The sequence below is a fragment of the Falco rusticolus genome, chromosome 3, assembly GCF_015220075.1.
Source record: "Falco rusticolus isolate bFalRus1 chromosome 3, bFalRus1.pri, whole genome shotgun sequence".
Classification (NCBI taxonomy): Eukaryota; Metazoa; Chordata; class Aves; order Falconiformes; family Falconidae; genus Falco; species Falco rusticolus.
Window position 1 is genome coordinate 89,660,254 of NC_051189.1, and position 23,750 is coordinate 89,684,003.

The 23,750-nt window shown below is 35.9% G+C and overlaps 1 protein-coding gene across 6 annotated transcripts in view; it reads left to right on the top strand.

Annotated features, from left to right (window-relative positions):
• Positions 1-23,750, top strand: part of RELCH (RAB11 binding and LisH domain, coiled-coil and HEAT repeat containing) — a 79,032-nt gene that overhangs the window by 51,832 nt on the left and 3,450 nt on the right. For 3 of the 6 annotated variants that reach the window (XM_037379055.1, XM_037379057.1, XM_037379059.1), the window contains 12 exons: positions 1,106-1,262; positions 1,820-1,943; positions 3,013-3,061; positions 3,496-3,575; positions 4,345-4,451; positions 5,035-5,134; positions 9,506-9,588; positions 10,516-10,579; positions 12,197-12,335; positions 13,305-13,421; positions 14,401-14,489; positions 18,961-19,031. In XM_037379055.1, coding sequence (XP_037234952.1) covers positions 1,106-1,262; positions 1,820-1,943; positions 3,013-3,061; positions 3,496-3,575; positions 4,345-4,451; positions 5,035-5,134; positions 9,506-9,588; positions 10,516-10,579; positions 12,197-12,335; positions 13,305-13,421; positions 14,401-14,489; positions 18,961-19,031 — 1,180 coding nt within the window. Of the gene's footprint in view, positions 1-1,105; positions 1,263-1,819; positions 1,944-3,012; positions 3,062-3,495; positions 3,576-4,344; positions 4,452-5,034; positions 5,135-9,505; positions 9,589-10,250; positions 10,334-10,515; positions 10,580-12,196; positions 12,336-13,304; positions 13,422-14,400; positions 14,490-18,960; positions 19,032-23,750 lie in introns of those variants that run through there. The other 3 variants (XM_037379056.1, XR_005102968.1, XM_037379058.1) reach the window with 3 other exon arrangements.

The following is a 23,750-nucleotide window of genomic DNA, read 5'->3' on the forward strand; positions in this document are numbered from 1 at the left end:
GTTGCTTAACTTTATTGCTGAATGTGCTTGGCATGAATTGCAAATAATAAAAGCAATGTTGGTGTGGCAGACTTTCAATCCCCACATATTTTAATGGTCTAGAATTTTTTTGTGGTCTTTTTACATGTGAATTACTCTCTTCTGGTAATTCAGATAATTAAGAAGCTGGGAAAGGGAGTGGGGACTGTCAAAATCTACTTCATATATGAAAGTTGGAACAGTCGAATAGTGTAGCAACAAGTGTCAGGAAACCTTGTCTGCAAGTCACTACTGTAAATCTGCAGTGTGGTCTTTGAGATCATAGAATGTTTTGGATTCAAAGGGACTTGTAAACGTCATCTAGTTCAAACCTTCTGCAGTGAGCAGGGACATCTTTGACTAATCAGGTTGCTCACAGCCCTGTCCAACCTGACCTTGAATGCTTCCAGGGATGGAGCATCTACAAACTCTCCGGGCATCCTGTTCAAGTATTTCACCACCCCCACTGTAAAATTTTTTTTCCTTCTATATCTAGTCTGAATCTACCCTCTTTTAGTTTAAAACCATTACCCCATGTCCTGTTGCAACAGGTCCTACTAAAAAGTGGGCTGCAGTAAGGTCTCCCTAGAGCTTTTTCTTCTCCAGGCTGAACAACCCTGATTCTCTCAGCCTGTCCTCAATAGAGAGGTGTTCCATCTGGAACATCATCCAGCCAATTCCTTATCCCCCAAAACGTCCATCCATCAAATTCATATTTCTCCAGTTTAGAGCTGTGGGTGACTGTGTCAGAGACCTTACAGAAGTCCAGGTAAGTGGCATCCATCCCCTGATATAGTCACTTCATCACACAATGCCACTAGGTTGGTCAGGCAAGATTTGCCGTTGATGAAGCTATGCTGGTGATAATCCCGTCATCTCCCTGGGACAGCATTTTCTCTTTTTATAGTGAGGGTTATGTAACCTTTTCAGAGGTGGGTTTAACTCAATGGTTTTTAAAAGGCAATTTGATAACCTTACACAGAAGGCACTAGAGATATTCAGACTTTCTTAGCTACCTTACTGACATCACCTCCAAGGTATTTTCATCTTTTTTTTGTTCATGATCGCTTGTCTTCTGCTGTTACAGTCACTAGATTTCCCCGACCCGTATCACCTCTTCAGGATGTGGCCATCATCATTGGAAGCCGTGAACAATTAGCAGTGTTGTTGCAACTGTATGACTATCAGCTGGAACATGAGGGTACCACAGGCTGGGAGACTTTGCTATGGGTAGTCAATCAGCTGTAAGTTAATTTTTATCTTATGATTCCTAATTTTAAAATGCCTCAACATTAATTGTTCTTAATATGATTATGTTTAACAATTATGAAACATAAGAATTTTTATTATGATTGTGTTTAGGAATTATTAAAGAGGAGAAGACTGAAATTTTTTAGGCGTTTTAATTTTCATACTGAGTTGACTTTGATTTTATTCAGAAAATATCAGCCTTCTAGCAGAATGTGTCGGTAACTACTTCCTGCAAAAAAATTTTTTTCATCTTTGCGCTGGTATACTTAATTCTCTGTTGAACTTAATATTGTATTCTGAGTATCTTATGAAATATATTGTTCTGCAGTAACAGATGTTTGACAATACAAGTCAGGCTTCTCTGGCACTTACACCCTTTCTTTCTTCAAGGGTCAAGAATTGTGCAGAACGTAGATAATTTTAGTGGAACCAATACTGCTCTGTGTGTCTATATATATTAATATAAACAGTAAATCTATGCAAATATAACTGGAGAAAAACAAAAGATCAGAGTACTGTTTAATATACTTTTGCTTACTGATTTTTTTAGGCTACCACAGCTTATAGAAATAGTTGGCAAGATCAATGTAGCATCAACTGCCTGTGTCCATGAGTTCTCCAGATTTTTCTGGAGATTTTGTAGGACATTTGGGAAAATTTTTACAAACACTAAGGTAAGATACTATCTTAAATATTCTGTGCAATAGTACCTTGATAATATATATTCTCCATATTTACGGTGTGTCTGAATACCCACACTTTGTGTGACCATTTGTATTTGCAGGTCACACTGATGCTTTTCCATAAGTACATTTAAACCTGCTGATTTTAAACCTCTGTTTGCATCCTTTTGATTTCTGTTTTTGACTGTTTTGGAATAACTTCTCATCTTGCCAAACAAGGAAGGATTTGAAATTTTTTAACTGTATTCTTCATATTTTTTTTGTGAATGGCATAGAGCGTGGGACAGGTCATCCTAATTCCTAGCGATTTAACAATTTTCTTTCTTCGGAAGAGCATACTATTCAATGTCTGGTGTACATAAGTACAGCCTGTACTTGATTTGACATGTAAAATTTATGCTTTCCCTGTCCAAAATATTTTCTATAGATGAAATCTAAACATTTTTATCAAGGAAGAACATCATATTTCTCTACAAAATAATTTCTGAATATAATTAAAAATATTTTAAAAGCAGATTATGAAACACAGAGGATTATCTGAAGATAAAATAACAAATGTTAGCATTATGTGCTGCCTCTAAAGAGGAGATTAAAACTAGTTTCTGGTCTTTGAAAACCCCTTCTGTAAGTCATCTTTAGAACCCTTGCTTCTATAGAATTGTTATGGTACTGATTATCACAGCTTTATTTTGGAAGAGAGCACTTCATGGACAGCAGAGATGTAAAACAAAAGCTTTTGGTTTTTTTACACATAGCTTTGTAAAACCATAAACCCTAAAATCCAACTAAGCATGCTGCCAAGAGGCTTCAGCTTTCAGTATCATGAGTGCTAAATACTGCTACCTCAGTGTGGGTACTCAATAGAAATTTTTACTCTTATGTCACACTTTCAATTTTTGTAAAAGCTGGATATGCTTTTTAAATTTTTCTTTCTTTTTTTCCCTTAAAAATATCCTTTTCCTGTTTTGGTAGTGGTTTTGGTTTTATTCTTAATTTTTTTCTAAGTTAATTGACACTGGTAACAAGTTTTCTTACATGGGATTCATCATCCTTTATATAGGTAAAACCACAGTTCCAGGAAATCTTAAGACTGTCTGAGGAAAACATAGGTAAGTAGCTTTTCACTCAAAGGAATAAAAGTGGATCTTAACTGCAACTGAAAAAAAATTATCAATCTCATGTTCAAATAGCATTCCAGTCTGTAGTTCTCAAATTTGTCATCTTTCTGAAATATTGAAAATCTGATGTTAATCTGGGTGGAACACTCTGAAGTTGTACATTTTGTGTGTGAAGTACAAATAAAATCTCAAATCCAAATACCACTTGAGGATTATTTTACAGCATGTGCATGTATATATACATACATATGTATCCAAATTCTTCGTGTATATCTAAAAAGTTAATACATCTGTAATACTTGTAATACACATGTCTACCTTATATGTATTACAATATTTATAATATACAGCGTATATATATTACACACACGTATAGAGACATATATGTATATAAAAAACCTAAATACTTCACTGTGTTTCATTAGATTCCACAGCAGGTAATGGAGTGCTAACAAAAGCCACAGTTCCCATCTATGCAACAGGGGTCCTTACATGTTATATTCAGGTAGGTTTGGTTTTTTATTTCTTTATAATAATAAGTAAAACTTTTTTAAAACAAATATATTTTTTCTTTGAAAACTTAGTGCTGTAGTGCTTTGAATATAGGTACTAAGTCAGCAGCTGTAAACAGTAAAAAGCAAAGTTTTCTGGTCCGGTTGTCTACTACATTCAGATCATTTAGTGCCTTGTGCCTCTATGAAAAATATTAATATTATTCCGTAAATAGGTTCTTGGCCATTTAGCTGTGACCCATGCAGCCATAATTTAATTCAATAAAATTTACTGAAACAGATAAGCAGGTAAATTGACATTTTGAACATCGTTGGAGTCTTACAATTGTAGTGTTACCTAGTACTGAATTAAACACTCCATAAACACTAAAACAAATCCTCCAGTAACCAGCAGTGATGGACCGGAATGTACGCAGCTTGCAGGAAAAATTAATAAATACTTCATCTCAGGAATGTTTAGTCAACTGTGAGTAATCAAAAACTGTTAGGAGCCATGAAAGTGCTTAAGTACTCTTCTTAAAGTTTCTTTAGTAAAACAATTTGGGTAATTTATGCGTGAGGATGTGCTTAGTTGATAAAATACAGAAATAGTCTCTTCTTGTGTTTGCTTTGTACGTTCTTGTTCTTAAACCACATTTTTGAAGCTCATAAGAAGATTGTTAAAGACTAAATCTAGTTTGACCTTGTCTCTTTCATAGCTGTAGGTCATCACAACTGCACCAATACTTCTGCTACATTCAACACTGTATGCTCTTCTTTCAGGAAGAAGACCGCAAGCTGTTAGTTGGATTCTTAGAAGACGTAATGACCATGCTTTCACTATCCCATGCTCCTCTTGATAGCCTGAAAGCTTCCTTTGTGGAGCTGGGGTAAAGAATATACCTTGGAGTTGACTAGATCTGAATACATTAGAAGTTTTTATTAAGGGCTACTAATCTGGCTGTAATTGTAATAACAGTCATGCTTTGGGTGAATAAAGGGTATACTTACTTTTACCCTTAGTGTTTCACAAAGTTTAAACTTTTAATATCTAGATTAAATAAGTTGTGGTAAAAAAATTCTGAAGTGTGAAAAAGAAACACCAAAAAATAAACAAAAAACCTCACAAAAATCACTCATTGAGAATAAAATGGAAATTAATTTTGTATTTTCCATGCTATTATGTTGTGATCTAGATAAGTATTTGCGTTAAGTTCAGTGTCATATTTTATTGGAAATTCTATTCTTAATTTTTTTTACGTGAATTTCAAAATGCAACGTATTTTCTAGACAGCAAAATGTTGCATGTCCTTTAGAATGAGGTGAATGTTATGTATCCTTCATTGTTGACTAATGGATTTTTGAGACTATACTTTGTAGGCAAAGAACATTTTCAGTGTTTGGGGGTTGGGTTTTTTTGGGGATTGGTTTTTGTGTTTGGGTTTTTTTGATTGCCCAACTGTTTTCTTTTAGTGCAAACCCAGCTTACCATGAGCTGCTGTTAACAGTCTTATGGTATGGAGTTGTGCATACTTCTGCTCTTGTTCGATGTACAGCTGCTAGAATGTTTGAGGTAAGTATTATCCAAACTTTTTTTAAACCTTTTTAAAGCTTTATTTTTGTAAGTTTATTTTTGTAAGCAGTGATTCAGATAACATTGATACATCCTGAAATATTACAAATGGCTTAAATAAGTTGTGTACTGTGTGATGGAGCAGGAGGTTGTTGTGCAGTTGTTTCTGTATCTGTTCTATGTTCAGAAGCTCATCTTCGGTTCAGCAATTTGTCGTTAGCCACTTGCAAGATGTTCCTGTAGTAACTGTGTATGTGTTCTTTAATCTGCTGCTGACTTCATTGTTGCATTCTCATTGTTGCATGCTGAAAAATATTTTCCAATTATGAAAACACTCTTCATTGCTAAACTGTGTTCAAACCATAATTAAATACATTGTCAAATGTGTTTGCTTAGGTCTGTAGATAAACATAAATAAGCAAATCTGAGTTGTAACTTCTGCTGTTTAACACATCATCAGTAGCCTAATTCACGAGTTAATGGTTTTCAATACTTTTGTGTATACTTGCACAATGTACTTGCCTTGTAGTTAAAACTAGTTTCCATTGTTTCCAAATATGGCAGTAAAAACATACACTTAACTGATTTTGTAGTTTTTGTGAAAATTAAAATAACTTAGGATGACTTTACTTGCCACATGGTGACAGGTTCATCTTTCTCTTAACATCTATAAATTTGTTCAGGGTGAAACATTTAACTAGTAAGTTTGCTTTTCTTTCCACATCATGCCCTTGTTTCATCCAGTGTTAATTAAAAAAGGCATCTACAAAAACTGGGACATGCAGACATACTCCACTTACTCCGTTTGCTGAACAAAGAGATTACTTTTTTTTAAAATTACATGTTAGAAAGATGTATTTCTAATCACGCTATCACAGTACTTCTTTTTGTTTGGTTTCTGAGGTTTCTTTTTCTATTTCTTTGACATTTGAGTCATTAGGATAGCTTTTCAGTGAATCTCTAGCTGAACCTGCTACCTTTGAGATTTGTTTTTGCAAATGGACACAGACTGCCTTGCAGAAAAGGGCACTTACCATAACCATTAGTGTTCTTTACTGCAACTGTGCAAGTCATTGCAGACAAAGCACTAAACAACCACTTTAAGACATAACCTGAGACTTTAGTTGAAAACATCCAACATTGTCTCATTGTCTCTTTCCACCCCCTTGCCCCACCCCCCACCCCTCCTTTTTTTTTTTTTTTTTTTTTTTTTTTTTTTTTTTTTTTTTTTTTTTTTTTTTTTTTTTTGCATCCTGTCACTTTAAAAATGACATGGCAATTTTTTGGTCACCCTTCAAATATTTTTGAGTTGCTGTTTGGGTTTGAGTTGGGTTTTTTCTTTACCAATAAGATTGTTTATATTTCATATCTGTAATAATAAGCATTTTAAATCCTTTTTTATAAGCATTACCCAAACATGTGAAAGACCTCTGTTACAACTGGCTGTTGTTTTGGTTGCAGTTTCTTTTCAAATTCAACTGCACATTGATTATTTTTAGGCAGTCCTGCATGCTATTTGACTGCTTGTTTCCTAGCATACTTCAGTTTTTACTAAAGCATGGACAACTTTGTTGCAGACTTTTCTTGCTTGAAAATAGTATCATATTGCCACTTGATAGCCGTTGCGTGTGTATTTATATGTGGCAGTATGTAAATTTTGGAAGTCACCTGTGTAAAGAGGTGGTAATAGTTGGGTTTGCTTTTGGAAGATTCATTCCTTCGTTCAAGGGATTTCTGGCATCTTGGAGACTGCTGAATGGCAAAGCCCAGTGATTAGATAATAAAATAAAGAGTACATCACCTGCAGGACAGCTGTATGAGAACTATAAAGATTCCAAACAGCGCAGTAGTCTGTACAGCAGCACAGAGACTGCCGTGATTTGGACCTGCCAGGCTGCATTACCAAACCTTTACAGTCTGTGAAAGGTTGGAAGGATGCAGAAGTGATTTGGAGCCGTTCTACCCCTTCTCTCCTTCAGGGGCAAGAAGCTTTGTGGTACCATTTTTAAGGTGTAGCATGCGTAAGTAGTGATCACACACTGATTTAGAGGAATCAAAACAGGATAAAAATCTGTGTTGTCTTTCTTACTGTGGCCTTACGTGCTGCTACATGGCTTTGCCCATCCAGCTGTTGCTGTTGTCCCTGCGTGAATGTTCTTAGTCAATACTTTCCCATCTGAATGTTAATGCAAATGGATTTCCTGCTGGTTTGAACATGAAGCGCATAGCTGAGTTGTAAGTTTTGTTGGTCTGTTTAGGTCCAAGGCTGGGAACAGTTACTTTTAGAATGACACTTGAACTGTAAAGCACATTTTATTTTCTGTAAGGCAGAACGATGCTGATTACCATGCTTTAACATAATTAGTAGTGTGGCAGCCGACACAGTCATGAAGCTGAGATCATTCTAAATTGATTGCTAATTATTCAAATCCAAAGCATTTTTTTCAAAGCACTACATCACCTCTAGTCATTTCTTAAAAGATTGGTAAAGAAAACTCAAGTCCCTATTTGTTCAGAATTGAAACTAGTAAGCAAGAAGTAAGCATTTTCTATTTTGATCAATGGGAACATAGGTACGTCTGTGTATGAGAGAAAAATCATCATAGTCAAGCAGTGAGCTGGTCCTTAACAGCTGTTTTTAAAGAGTACCCATAAACTCAACACATCAGCACTCTAAATTGTTGCCACTGTAAATAATCATATAATGTATTAACGTTAAAATGTAGTAGTTGAACTGACGTTCCTAATACTTTCTCAATAACAAGTATAGGAAGTTGCATCTTTCTCCCTCCAGATGCTTTGCAGGAATAATGCATATGTTCTTACAAAGCTTAACAGTTCTCTCCCCATTCTTCCTTCTCTAGTTATTATCTGTAAGGCCACAATATGTTCAGTGCATATGTGCACCTGTGCATGCACATGCATGCAGAAGTATTGCTTCATAAAAGTTACTGCTTTGTATAGAAGGCTTCTGGAAAGTCGGGTTCCTTCCAATCTTTCACAATTTACTTTGTTTTCTATTCAGAGTTGGTAGAGCAGGAATGCTCAAACAAATAGCACAATATAAAACCTTCTCTAGTTGGAGAGTGTAAATATTGCCTACTCTTAGTGCTGTATGATACACACTGACAGCTACTGTTTACCCCATGCCCTGTGGATCTTAGGTGTTCTCTTGTTATTCTGCTGGGGGGAAAAAGCATAGAATTTGATTTGTGTTGATGATGTAATTTGAGTAATTAGAATACAGCTAAATATTTAAAAAAAAATTTAAATTCAAATTTCTTACAGAAATAAGCTTTTTATGTTTATCTCCTAGGACCAGCAAATACACACAGGCTTCCTTACATGAGATACAAAATGAAAATATCAAGGCTTTCCCTTTTTTATTAATGCAGACAAAAAAACCTGTTTTGCCGAATATGAAGAAAGTGTGCAACTTGTCATTTTCCAAAATTAGTAGGCTTTCATATGTAGAAAACATGGAAAAGGCATCTGCTACCTATGCAGCAAATGCATGCTTATGTACACCTACGTACACAATGTAAAAAAAAAAAAAACAAAAAAAAAAAACCACCTGAGAATTCAAACAATTTCCACATATTCATGGGTAATACATTTCACTGTGCTGGGATGTATTGCAATAAATATACCTCTTCCTTAGTTTGTAAAAAGGCTTGGTGAGATACATTTCATGGATAATCCCAAGGATTTTCCATTTTCTACCTGCATAGACCAGCAAGGGAAACTTGGGAAGTTTTGCATACATACTGCTTGGATGGCAGTTAAATATAAAATAGTCCTGAATGACTTTGAGGAGAGCTTAGTGGCATCTGGGAAGGTGCTGTTGTCATGTTGTAAAAAGTCTGCAAGGTATCACTCAGTGTGGGAAAACTACACACATTTGGCCTAGCTGAAGACATCTATTTTGTATGTGACAGCCACCTACTATAATAAATACCATTCCATTGAGTTAGGAAGAGTATTTAGATTAAACTGTCAAACTCAAATTGGCATTGCTTTAGTATTTAATTACACATCATTATATGTAAGTATAATGCATAATTATTTTAGTATTTGAATTATAATACAGAATTACTTCCTAAAATTTTGAGAGTTCAGGTTTTAAAATAGCTGAAAGTAGAGAAAACATCCTCATAGTCAGGTTTGTGCTGATTGCCAGACCACTTCAGCTTTCTTCATGCCTTTGCAAATATGAAGCACTAGTGTAACAGTATTTGCTTAGCTTCTAATTTTGGTTTGCTTTTTGTGTTTTTTCTTTCTCTCTCTTGGTTGTGCCGTTCCTCTTCCCATGATACTGTGCTCGCTCTTTCCGTGCATCACCTGTGATACCCCCCTGCTCTGACCATTCAGCTGTTGGTGAAGGGGGTACATGAAACTCTGGTAGCTCAGAGAGTTGTTCCAGCTCTCATTACTCTCTCCAGTGACCCTGAAATGTAAGTTTTCTGACTGTCTTATGTACATAGCATCCCTCTTAATACTTAGGAAGAAATAACCATCAGTTCTGTTTCTTATTCTAGCTCAACAAAAATTGAATTACTTTTAACCAAACGTAACTTCTTAATCATTTAATTGTAAATAAATAGGTTTACTGCAACACCTAAAACTAAACTGGATAAAACCACTGGATGAACTTTAAATAGATAACTTAATGTAATTTAATTTTTTTGCTGTTTTATATTTAATCATATTCTCAGTTTGAAATGTGCTTTCATCATTTCTAGTAGAAAGCTGGATATTAATAAGTTCTGTAAAGCTATCAGCTTTACTACTGCAAAATTAAGTACCATCTGCATTACTGAAATGCAAAACAGTTTGGGCTGTATCTAATTTCTGATAGGTGACCGTAGTACTTAATTTTCTGGATGTTCCTGATGTGATATTTCTTTCAAGCGAAGGAGGGATGCTTTGCTAATTTCACTAACAGGTTGTTACTAATAAACGCTACAGCATGAATAGTGTCTTAATTGTTTCAATGTCTTGTGTGGGTGACTAAACCAAGAAAAACCCCCCGTCTGCCTGCCCATCCTCAGTCACAGCTAACCCAGTTCTTCAAGTTTACCAAACCGTTTTTTATTGCATGTTGACTGGTTTACAGCTGACTCTTCGAGGCATGAGTGAAGCATTAGTTGACAAGCGGGTTGCTCCGGCCCTTGTTACCTTGTCCAGTGATCCTGAATTGTGAGTTTCAGATTGAGACCTTGAGTTAATCCTGTCTGTCTTTTTCCTGGTCTGCTGGTTTTGTTTTGTCATTGCTAGAACTAATGTAACTTAAAGTACTAATTTTAAAATTTTGCTTTATTTTTAATTAATTTTCTTCTTAATGTTTAATACATCTTAAAGACTCTATTTTTCTGTTCTAGTTCAGTAAGGATTGCAACAATTCCTGCTTTTGGGACCATCATGGAAACTGTTACTCAGAGAGAGGTAAGACACCTGTTATCAGGCTGTTGGTTTTGTAGCATAAATAGTGGATGTTTTTTTGTAAGTCCAGAAATCCAGTAATTTATTAATTAATGTGGAGAAAAAAAACAGCTTATAAATAATTTCTTCCTTTGTTATACCCTCTTCCAAAATGCTTTCCAGTTTCACAATGGTCTCTTGGGTTTTTTTGGAAACAAACCAACCCTCTTTTAACCAATGAAAACATTTCCTTCTAAATATCAAACCAAACATAAACAAAGACAAATGTGTATGTAGAGGGGGAGGCCTGGGCTAGAAGATGGGAAATCCCGTGCTCAAAATGTTCTTTAAAACATTCTCCAATGCAGTGGAGAAATCCAAGTCCCGTTATTCCAAATAAAATAGCATTACTTTAAAATGGTGACCAAAACGTCATGGTGGGATTCAGTGAGCTCTACACAAGTGTATTGTACCATTTGAGATACTCTGGGGTATCATGCTTGGCTTCTAACTACTTTAGAAGGGCACAAGTCTATTGTAGTTCCTGTCATATCTGCTGGTTTAGCCTGTGATGTCTAAGATTGCATTAAAAGTCATCACAGTAACATAACTGAAATAATCCTCGAGGATAATATAGCTATGCAGTTCCTCCTTGTTTTTAAATTACGAACCTCGTTAACAGATCAGAAGTCTGAGAAATACACCTAGGATTCTGCTGTAAGCAGTAGAAATACTGTCTTTTGTCTAACAGCTGCACAATCAAATCTCTTCTTAGTCCTTGCAGCTTTTTGCAGAGCTTGCATTCTTCCTGTAATTTCAACATATTCTAAAAGAATGTGTTTGAGGAAATGTGAGTAAGTCAGTGATGACTCACAAGTACTTGGAAGATGGATAAGTTACAATTTTGCAGCTTGGAATGCATGCCTATAATCAGTTTGGGAAGAATACTGCTTTGTTACCCCACAAAAATTACTGTATCCATTGCACTAATTATAATAAGCCTTAGAGTACAGAGGTGATATCACCTTCCAAAATTTAATAAAAAATGTTATTTTTACAACTTTGATGAATGCATATTGAATACTTATGTGATCTTACATGTATTTGTATTTCCAGCTTTTCTAGCCTTTAGTTGAAGAAATCTTTTTAATTCAATGATTTTATGATTACTTTTGCATCTCTGTCCTTTGCAGAAACTTTTTGAGCATACTAATATTGCAAAAAAAAATCATATATTTTTATAAATATATAATTTTTATATTTATAAATATATATTTTTATAATGAGAATTCAGTTCTCATTAAACAGGAAAACTCCAAAGATATTAATAGTATGAGGGAAATTTTAATAGCAGGTAAAAAATTTGAGTATCAAAACCGAGGAAACCTCAGGGAGGAAGGACAAGCTATATGTAAGCACTTGTTTATAGTTAAAGATAGATCAAATTAAAACACTGTTAACAGTCTTTAGAATGTTGAGCTGCATTGAAGAGTTTGGAACATCCTGTTAGAGAAAAACCTGTAAATTAACAGGTCCAGGATTTATTATCTTAAATATTATAGACATAGTCCAAACTGACCGTAACAGTTTCTAGCATCTTCATTCTTTGGTATACTTTTTATTTCTCTGGAAATATTTAAGCTTCTGGAAAGAGTGAAAATGCAGCTGGCATCTTTCCTGGAGGACCCTCAATATCAAGACCAACATTCTCTACATACAGAAATAATAAAAACATTTGGAAGAGTTGGACCTAATGCTGAGCCCAGATTTCGAGATGAATGTAAGTTGCATCAGCAGGAAGATGCAGTCTTCCTCTTTCTGTCCTAAAGCCAATAGTATGCTGATTATACTGATTTATTTTTTTTCTTTACGAGAAGTTTGAAGACTGTTGTTTCAGTTTGATATGTCGCAGTATTTAAGACTTTGCTCGTATAATTTTCAATTTGCCTACCATTGGTGTGTATATAGAACACCAGGACATGGTGATGAATGATTCCAGAGCTTGAGGGGAGTGGTCTTTGCTGCAGAGCAAATTTGAAGTGGATTTTTGGTTTTTTGGTGGTGTTTGTTGGGTTTTTTTAAAATTACTTGATATGTAAAATGCTTTCCTCCCCCCTCCTCCCCCATTCCATCACCCTGTGCTGGCATATAAATTTCAAGCATTCCACATGTCTTAAATGGAAGTGCATCCCCAATTAACAAAACAGCTTTTTTTTTTTGTTTTTTCATGGCCCTGAAATGTAAAGTGCATAGAGTGAAGCTGATTGTTAGGACTGTCTTAAAGATACTTGTAAACAAAACACGGAGCTACCATGCCTCCCAACTGCAGGCATCTAGTTTAGCAGGTTAAAATCGTTAAGTAGGCTTCCTCTATAGTCAGTGAAGATTTGTCGTGACATGCATGTCTCTGTCACTAGCTTATCAGCTGTATTTATAGAAAAGAAGCATGTTTTAGACAGCTTTTTGCAGCGGGACAGTAATAATGTTGCAAAGTATTTTCTGTAAATTGTTACTATTTTGAGATGTATGTTTTTATTTTAGGCGGTGTTACCAGAGTTTTATTTCAAGTTTGAGTTGATCAGTTAAATCCACAAGGGCAGTCCCCTCAAAAGCCATGAATTGCAGTTCTTATTCTACACTGATGTGTGATGCTTCAGATGCCTGCGGTTGCCATTTAGCACCGGTTTAATACTAAGCAACTCTATGGAAAGCAATTTCAAATTACTTATTCCAGTATTTATTTTTACAGTTGTTATTCCACACTTGCACAAGTTAGCCTTGGTCAACAACCAGCAGTCTGTGGATTCAAAGAGACTGGATATCGCTACCCACCTGTTTGAAGCCTACAGTGCTCTTTCCTGTTGTTGTATCCTTTTTGTAGGGGAAGTTTAGCTGTTAATGCTCTGGTGGGGGGAGAAGGTTAATAGTTGAGACTAAGTTTGTCCTTGAGTGTGTGATGTAAAACATGATCTGCCGAGTATAAAGAAGAGGTTTTCATAGAAGGTGGATGTGGTGGGTTGACCCTGGCTGGATGCCAGGTGCCCACCAAGCTGCTCTATCATTCCCCTCCTCAGCAGGGGAAGGGGAAGAGGGGTAATAAGATGGAAAAAATACTTGTGTGCCAAGGTAAAGGCAGTTAAATAAAGCAAAAACTATGTGCGGAAGCAAAGGAAAACAGAAGATGTTATTGTCCACTTCCCATCAGCAGGCAATGTCCAGCCCCTTCCCAGGAAGCAGAACTTCAGTATGTGAGCAGTTGGTCCAGAAGACAAATGTTGCAATGATGAATGACCCGCTGCCTCCGCCTTTCTTTTAGCTTTTATTGCTGAGCAGGTGTTCTATGGTATGGAGTATCTCTTTGGTCAGTGTCCCCTCCCAAGACCTTGCCCACCTACAGCCTGCTGGGTGAGGGGGAATGTTGAAGAGGCAGCCTTGATGCTGTGCGAGCGCTGCTCAGCACCAGCCGAAGCACTGGTGTGTTACCACCACCTCTCTGGTTACCGATACAAGCAGAGCACTGTGAGGGCTGCTGGGGGGAAAATTAACTCCATCTCAGTCAGACCCAATACAGTGGAACTGATAGTAAGCTACAAAAAAACCCCCTTGGTCTTAACCAGTAAATTGAGAAAATATGAACAGAATGGTATGGGTATATGAAGTCTGTGAAGTTAAATATTTAACATCTTTTTTATTAGTTGTGAAGGGCCTGATGCTGTTCTTTTTCTTGGGTTTTGCTGCTGTAGCTTGTCCCTGTGTTCAGTAGAATAACAGTATCAGAAGACAGAAAACAAACTGTATAATTTCAGAAGACAATCCTTATAATACCTTAACAACCTGGTCTTTAGTTATTTCGGAGGATTTAATGGTCAATCACTTTTTACCAGGACTTAAGTGTTTACGAACTGACATGGAACATCTCTCACCAGAGCATGAGGTGAGTGGCTATGTTTACTAATTACGAAACACAGGTGGCAGCAAAAGTTGAAGTGTAATGGTATTTAAAACCAAAAGTTGAGGAGAGGTACTCATGAGTGATATCAAAACATAGCTTTGAGGGTTTTTTTGATAAGGAATAGGTTCACATGATTTTAAAAGAACTTACTATTTTTAAATTGTATTTCTAAGCCAAGGACCTCTGCAGAGAAATGTTCAACTATCAGAAATGCATGTAGGAACACTGATCTTTGTAGACTGAAGAAAAAGGAAATGTTTTTACCGTGTGTTTTTTCATCAAAACAAAAGCATACTAAAATCAGTGGCCACAGTATGTCCAAGGAAATGCAGATGAAAATTGGTGTACTACTGGAGAGAAATGATAGGCAAGGATGAGGAAAGTATAGTCCTGAAATATATGGGATGCACTTCATATCTGGAGTACTGTGTCTAGTTCTGGGCTCCCCAGTACAGAAGCATGGACCTGCTGGAGAGAGTGCAGCGAAGGACTGCAAAGATGATGAAGGGACTGGAGCACCTCTCATAGGAGGAGAGGCTGAGAGAGCTGGTACTATTCAGCTTGGAGAAGAGAAGGCTCAGGAGTGATCTTATGAGTGTATATGAAGAGTGTATATGAATACCTGAAGAGAGGGTGCAAAGAGGACAAAGCCAGGCTCTTCTCGGTGGTGCCCAGAGGCAACAGGCACAAACTGAAACACAGCAGGCTCCCTCTGAATATCGGGAAATGCTTTCTGTACTGTGAGGGTGACTGAGTACTGGTACAGATTTCCCACAGAGGCTGTGGAGTCTCCATCCATGGAGATATTTAAAAGCCATCTGGACATGGTCCTGGGCAACAGAGATTGAAACACATAGATATTAAGTCAGTTGCAGAAAATGAGACACATGATTTAGTTGCAAGTTGAGAAAATCTTGAAAGTACAAACACTTCAAGTGACAGAGGACAAGATTCAGTCAAAAGGTGCAAAGGAACATCTTTCTCATTTTTGAAGGTTCATACTGCACTTTCATGGGTTACTTTGTACTAGAGAAAAGTAACTGCTTTTCCTTGTGTCTGCAGAAGTGACTTAAATTGAGACAACTATATTCTCTAGGAGTTCTAAGTTTTTGGTAACAAAGTCCCTTCTTCCAGTTATATTTTCAAGTCTAATAGCCTAGAGTCTCATGCTTTTATTTTCTGTATTTTATTATATTATTTTATATAATTTACAGTATGTGGAACTGGAGGTGAATTAATTTGAGGAACTTTCGGCCCTAAAAGGAACACATCTGACTTCAGAGGGCTGAGTCAGAAGGGACAGTAGTGACCTGAGCATCAGTCAAATGCGACAGAATTGTACTTCCTTACCGCAGGCAGCACTGGAGGAGATCTGGCAATGATACTCTGTGTTCAGCGAGAGCTGGGAGATGTATTGTGTTTTGAGAAGTAATATATCTGAAAGCTGCAGTAGGCAAAAGTTGGATTTAGTTTAATTTTCTTTGTTCTATCATATTCACTAATGGGATAATTGATAAAAATACTGATACTTAATTTTTTTATAGTAGTTAGTGCAACTTCTAAGGTTTAAGGCTTAGTCAGTACAAAAGATGCCTTGAATTAGAACAGAAGAGCTTATTTGATTGACTTTGAGTCTTGTGGCCAGAGAAGGAAATGAGGGCTTAAATAGAATTAAAAAGAAATAAGTAAAGACAGTTCTCAATCCTCCTTTACCACATTCTGTATCACTGTGATTAATTGACTTTGGGCGTGATGCCAAGTACTTTGTTTTTTAGCCAGAGAGAAACATAAATTTAAAAATATTTACTCCTGTGCCAGTGGGTTAGAAAACTCACTACAGCTTTTACTACAGAACTGGAAATGCAGTGCTTAATCAGCTCCTTGCTACAATGGGATGTTTGCAGGCACCGTGAGAGAGACCTCTGAGGCCCACCTAGTGCCTGTATTTCAAGCTTTCTTTCTTAAAATTATGTTTTCTGAAGTAAATGTAATTTACTGTTTCAAATGTAGACATTTGCATAAACAGAATTAACCCATTTCTCATTATTTTGGTCACTGTGGTGTTATTCACAATTCAAGTGGAATATCAGTTACAAAACCACATTTTCTCATTCACAAGCCTTAGCTGTTGTGGCTTTAACATCAGTACAAAGTTAATGCTCATCTTGGAAATGTAACATTTGTGGAATTGGCTTGTGATTCTGTCAGACAGCATTTACCACTTATCCCTCATATTTGCTTTCCTTTCATTCATATAAACAAAAGTGCAAGTTGGGGTGTTCAAGCCAGGCCTCTCATATTTAAAATAGACGTTTCACCTCGTGCAGACATTTCAGATACGTTGCCAGCATCTCTGTCAGGTCCCTTCTTCTCCCTTCTCCATTTGCTTTCCATTTCCTTCTATTTCTTGTCCAAATAATTGGATTTTGAGTTACATGATAGTGAGATATGATCAATACTTAATAAAAATATTTTTTCCATTTGCAGGATTGTTTATAATACCTAAGCACCTGTTATGTCTCTTAAATGTCTCTAAATACAGTTATATCTCTAAAATGTGTCTCTTAAAGGAGGTCTAAATGATGTCATTATCAGTCCTGTGACCAAACAAAGAGCACCGAAAGGAATAAGTGTAAGAATAAGTATCATAATGTAAAATTGCTATATGATACTATATTTATAGTTTTCCCCTGTTTTACCCTAAACTTTAAGACAAATTAATTTGGAGAAGAGGGAAGATTTGCTCCACATCATCCAAAAATTATGCAGCCTTCCTGGAAGGAGCTGTGCAGTGGATGGGAACTCCATCCCAGTATTCAAATGATTCCGAGTCCTTGCTGAATTATTATTCCCCTTGATCAAGATGTTATATTATCAATATTTGGAACATCTAGTTTCAGATAAACATAAAAAAATGTGTAAGTGTTCCAATGCACAGGTGGAAATGCTAAGTAACAAAAATCATGGTTGCTGGGCTTAGAAAATTCAGTTTTCTTTTGATACAGAAAGAAAATATTGCTTTTTCACTGGAATTCTGAACACATTTGTCTTGTACCTCTGTACTCTTTGCGTTTAAGTACTTGCATAATATTTTATGCAAATAAAGGACAGCAAATTTAGCAGTCAGAGCTGTAGTCCTGTTAGACCCATACACAGGTTTGGGTTTGAATGCTGCTTTCTGAAACATTCAAGGGTATATAACACCTGCTATCCAAATTGTTTCAAACATTGAAGTATTAGATTTGGAGAAATAGAGTGTCAGTGGCACAGATCTGCAGACCAGGACACATCTTATTAGTGTAATAAATGGTTTCAAAGGATATTTTGTGCTGCAGCTGTCTAATAATAATAAATACCTTTTTAATGTGTATAAATACATGCAAAATTAGTTATCACTTGGTAGTAACTGTTAGCAACTGATCTGTATTTTAGAGATTGAAATTAGCTTATTTTCCTTTATTATATATATTCATGTTTTGGTAAGACACTGCTAATTTTAGTTGCTTGCAGCGCTGATATTTTAAGTTTAATGTCTCAAAGAAAGTGCTTAGCTTTCTCTTAAACTGTAAGTAAGCACAGAAAGTTTCCATTTATGCAGTGGGTACATATATATACATGTTTATAGTTTCACACTGTGCATTGCAACTATTTTGCCAAAGTGTTTCAGATGCTTCTGTCTCAATGAGTTTTAACAGTACTGTTGTGGGCAGGGCAGGGAGTTCTGTACCTGTCCAATGAATTGTATGATTTCTTTCAAAGCCTGCTATTTGGAACAATTTCTTTATTTTTTGATATGCTGGAGAAATGTAAAATACCAGTGGGGGGTGGGGGGGGGGTTTAATCTTAAATATTCTGCTGAAACCTTTAACACTGCAATTGCTTAAGTAAAGGAAAAAACCCTTGATTCATAGGAACCTTGGAAGACAGCAATGAAATGATACCAAGTTTGCTTTAGCACTTCTTTTCCATTAAGATATCTCGGGATGCTATCACACTTTTATTTCCTTGCTTTTTCTTTCATACGTAATGTTGGTAAAGATACAAATTTTAAAAGGTACTTGAAAACTCTTTAAAGGAAAACAGAGGTAAGATGAATCTATGTCAAAGTTTATTGCTAATAAATAAAAGCATTGTTTGAAAAAGGGAAGGTAAGGAGGTGTGTCACAGAATTGAGTTTGCTTTAGCTCTATTTTTTAAAAACAGGGGAAGCAGGAGGGATTCTTTAGCTCCTTAACTATTTCAAAAGCATTTTCTTCCTTAAAGTATTTTGAATGGCTTTGTTGCTTCTAGCCACAAGACATTAGCAGATAGCTGGAATTTAATTGCACTTGAAAAACAGAGAAACCTTTTAAACAGTTCTGCTAATGTCAGAATTAGTTGCAGAGTAGATTTTGTATGAAGCGTCATCATAAAAGAAGAAATGTCATTTATATCTCTTCTGTCTGTGTCTTAGGTTATTTTAAGCTCCATGATAAAAGAGTGTGAACAGAAAGTGGAAAACAAGACCGTCCAAGAACCACAGGGGTAAGATTACCACTTCTCTTTTATTTTCTGTGCCTCCAGAGTAATGTTCTGAAGAGTCATTCCATAATGACGTCTAAGGCTTGTGACCAGAAATCCTGCACTGACATATTCTGTATTTGAAAAGAGATTTTAGAAATTTTAATTGAGTTTGTGGTTGCTGCTTTCTCCAGTGTAAAACAGGACAATGCTTTTTTTTTTTTTTTTTTTTTTTTTAATCATAGCAATGACATTGATGTTTTCCCATGTTACTTTGTTCTTAATTTTTTATTCATTTAAAGCAGTAATTGAATTTCTATCCTGGATCTGAGAAACCAGGGGGTGCATGGGCTAAGTGCTTAGAGCAGTGCACTTTGCAACCCTGTCTCGGGGGGGTGGACTGCAGGCTGAAGGAATTATTCTGACTGTGGTAATGACCTGCTCCAGGCTGCTGTCTTTGCTTGCATGTGACTAGTTCATACAAGAATAGTTTCTCCGGTGTATAAACTGACCTACCTGTGTGAATATGCTGTTTAGTAAATACACTGGCTTTGGGAAAATGTCATCTATGTTGTACTTCAGTAAAACGCCCATTCTACAAATGCACAGTAAGCCCAGCACTCCAGTGAGGCATCAGACACATGGTGTATATGCATCAATTTGCCTCATGTGGTAGATGTGGTACATCTCTGTGTGTCCCTCTACTGATAACAAAACACAGGCTGACAGACCCACAGATTTGGAAAGGTAAGCATTGTTATGATGACCTCTGTGTGTCCTTTTGCCCGCATGTTGCCTGGAATGGCATACCAGCACGTAACTTCTCATGGATTATTATATAACTTAATAAATCCCTGGAAGTATTGCCAGGAAGAGTTGGAGAAGAAACAGTAGGTATCTGAAAAAAAAACAACCAAACTTGTTTATATTGTGCTTCCATATCTGTAACAAGTTGATAAATTTACAACTTGAAAGAGCTCAGGCAAAATCCTGGAAGCAACCAGTCGTTTGAGAATGACTGAAATGGTGTGGAAAAAAATCAGTCCGTCATGCACCAAATAAAGTATCTCACATCTTACTAGTGGTGTTTAGCCTGTTTACTGGTGTAGTTGATAATGGAGTGTAGCAAGAACTGAATCTACTTGCGATATGAGCATCAGGTCAATTTTAAAAGTGTACTAGAAGTGAACTTTAGACTTTGGAAGTGAAGTAATTTTAAAACTAAAAATGTCCAAGTTCTTCACAATCCATAGCGTATCTGTTCTAGTAAGGTAGTTGGTTCTGTCTAGTCATATAGAAGTCCTGCCTAATGCAGAAGAAATACAAAACCTTTAAGATCTGAAGATTGGAGTCAGTCACTTTCTTTGCTCTTTCCTGTTTCATGTACCAATATTATGAAGTAGGAACTGTACTAAGTGTGTTCCAATTGAGTGGCAGTTTTCATGATGAAATAGGTATTTCTTTGACAAATCGGTTATTCACAGAATAAGAACAGGTTTATTAATCATTCTGTGGGCATATTCCGTGTTTGCAACATAAATGGCTGGTCAGTCAAGAGCTAAAAAATGCATTCATGCTGTTGTTTTCTCCCAGGGCTTCACTACGTAGCTTTCTCAAGCTTTGTACTTTTTGCCCTTAGCCTTTCTGCCTTCTCTTAAATGGAGCTTTCTGGCATGCATACCTGGGTGTTGGCCCCAACAGTCACGCTCCGAATGGTCATCCCCTTCCTGTGTCCTTCAGATTCTCCAGCAGCTGTGTGTTTGGGTTTTATTTTTTAAGAATGGTGAATGCTTAGGTTGCCTCTTCAGCTGTATTAAAGGTTGGCGCTTCAAGCCAGCTATTTCCTCAGAAAAAAACGTACCAATAATGATTCTTGGCAAGATAGAAACATGCTAGTTGCCCCAGTAGGCTCATCCTGCTATTTGCAAGTAAGCATTGGTTTTATCAGGGTCTGCCCTGCACTATGTACCTTGCACAGCAGGCTCCCAATAGGTAATTGTGGTAAGGCAGAAGTAACAGCCAGGCCCTTTGCAGATCTGATGCTAAGCAATTGCTCTCACCAAACAGCCTGTGCAAGGACATCCCTCCACATAAGCAATGACAGTATTTTGATTAACACGTTGGTTTATTAGAATCAGTTGCATACATGGGCATTTTAATATTTTTGCAAATATTTCCCCTGCCTGGATTTTATGGACTCTTTTTTATTATTATTATTATTTTAATCTATAGACTAACCAATATTATTTTTCCATTTTCATTTTAATTCTTTGTGCAATGAAAAAGCTACCACCTCAGACTTTGACTACGTAAAGAAAATAATAAAAGCAGTGTATGTATCTAAATATGTAAGATAAGACTTTTAGATCTGATAAATGTTTTTTGAAGTAGATTTATCACTTCTTGAGCAACTTCTTGACAGCCTTTCAGGAGAGATCTTTAGAAAATACGAAACTGATTGCTTCTTAGGCAAACATTCTTTTCTCTCCCAGAATGCAGCACATGTACACAGTATTTAACTGGTCTCTTTAAAGAACATAATTAACCCTAACCTGAAGTTTGTTATCCTATCTGCATTAACTGAACTGTGAAGCCTATGGTTATGAAAGAAAATACCTTGGCTGAGCTCTTCCTAGTTCCTAAGTGTTGCTCTTCAGTTGGACAGAATTTTTAAATTTTTTTTATTTAGATGTGTGCTTTTGCCTCTCAAATGTTTTAACCTATTTAGTTCATGAAAGCTGTTCATTGTGTGGCTAGAGTTTGAGCGATCAACTTTTATTTCATGTAGTGTTTAGACTCTCCATGCTTTAGCTTTTATCAGTGCAGACATGTTAAGCTAAATGTAAGAAGTCTGTATTACTTGCAATCCCTCTTGTGAAAATGTTTTAAAATCAGTTAGTCGTATTAAGCCATTGCAGAAACAGATAAATGCAAATGTGATACAACAGCCAGTGTATTTTCTTTTAGAATACAACTGCTGAAAACTAAGATTTTTAAAGGAGAAGTTTTCAATGTGTTTTGTCATTCTTTAATTAGCCTTCCCCTTGTTCAAAATCAGGCTGTGGTTGCAACTTTTTACTGTACAAAATTAACATGAAATATTTCTACTACTGAAGAATTGACCTTTTCAGACACATAAATATCTCCTTTTTCTTGCTAAGCCCTTGCCAATTTCAGTTCCTATTTTCAGTGTTAAATATATATTTGATGAAGGATTTAAATGCAAATAGGAGATAAATTATGGATTTTTGTTAACCGTATAAGACTGCATGCACAAAACCAAAACTGAATGTAAAAGCAATTATAAGATTCTGTTGGTTATCTCGTCTTTGCCCCTAACTGTTAGAAAAGGCTGGTCAAATAATATGGTGTCACAGAAATAGTTTTTAAAAATCAATGAAACTGTCTTTTTAAATATTGGATAACCATTCTGTTAAACGTTTTCTTTAGCAATTAACAAGGTGTTTCAATCATGGGTAACAACTTGCATTACAAACCAATTTTTATAAAATGTCCAGCATGAATGTTTGTTTTGGCATACAGCTTCCCCATAAATCAGGCAGAACTCCGTGTAGTGTTAGTTCATCTAGACACTGGTTAAAAATTTTGTTTACATATTTTTGTTTATTTGTGGGTTGGTTTTTGTTTTGTTTTTTAAATAGTGAGTATATGCAAGGACTTTTCTGTAGGACTGCTTGCTTTAAACAAGATATATTGTTGCTTGTTGGGTTCTCTGATTACTTTTTAAAGACATGAGAATGAAACTTTGGTTTCATATTGCTTTTATTATTATGTTTGAATGTTCAATTTCTATAGTAATGGAAGTACTTTTGGGGTATATTTAAACTTTAAATATGTTGAGTGTATTGCGTTATCTTTCTATTTACAGTAATGTAATATTAGAAAACATGAACTTCTAGACACTCCAGTCCTCAATTTTTAATTTTTAACATTAGATGACTGATATCCCCCCCCCCCCCCAAACTGTTTCGAATGTTAATTAAACATTTCATGGTCTTTTCAACCTTTTTCAGGATCTTTAGAATAGTGACAGCACAGTTTGTGTAAAACTAGAGGTTTGTAACCCGTTGCTAGGCTTTCTTTTCTGAAGTGAGCAATTTTATTTTCTAACATGGCTAATGCTTGGAATGTACTGTATTTCCCAAATCATTTTCCATAGTTACACACAACTCTAGGATACATCATAGGCAGGAATAGCTTCTTGTCATTAGCCAACTGATAGCAAGTATAAACTGTTATTTACATAATGTATATGCCTATGCCCTTGCTTTATCATGAAATTAAGGGGAATTGCACAAGACAGCCATCTTACAGTAGTACTATCTTACCTGCTAACTGGAAATATGTGATTCCTTAGTTGACTCTGTAATCAAGCCAAAGATGTCTGGCTATGTGACTATGCCTTAAATAGTTCACTGTAAAAGTTTATAAATTATTTCAAAACAGCTATAAATCTTCACTGCTGGCTGCTAATTAGAATAAAAGATTATTATCTTTAAAATGTTGATTTTAATCAGATTGTCTAAAAAGAGAGATAACCAGAGAACAATTTTCAAAATTTTAAACTACTAAAAATTCAGACTACATACTTTCAATGAAATGATGCTTAAAAACTGAATATTTAGATAATGAGGAACTTTACAGAGCTTTCAGAAAATACCAACTAATAATATTTAAAATGAGATGATTGATTTGAATAACTTGTTCCATTAATGGGGGATG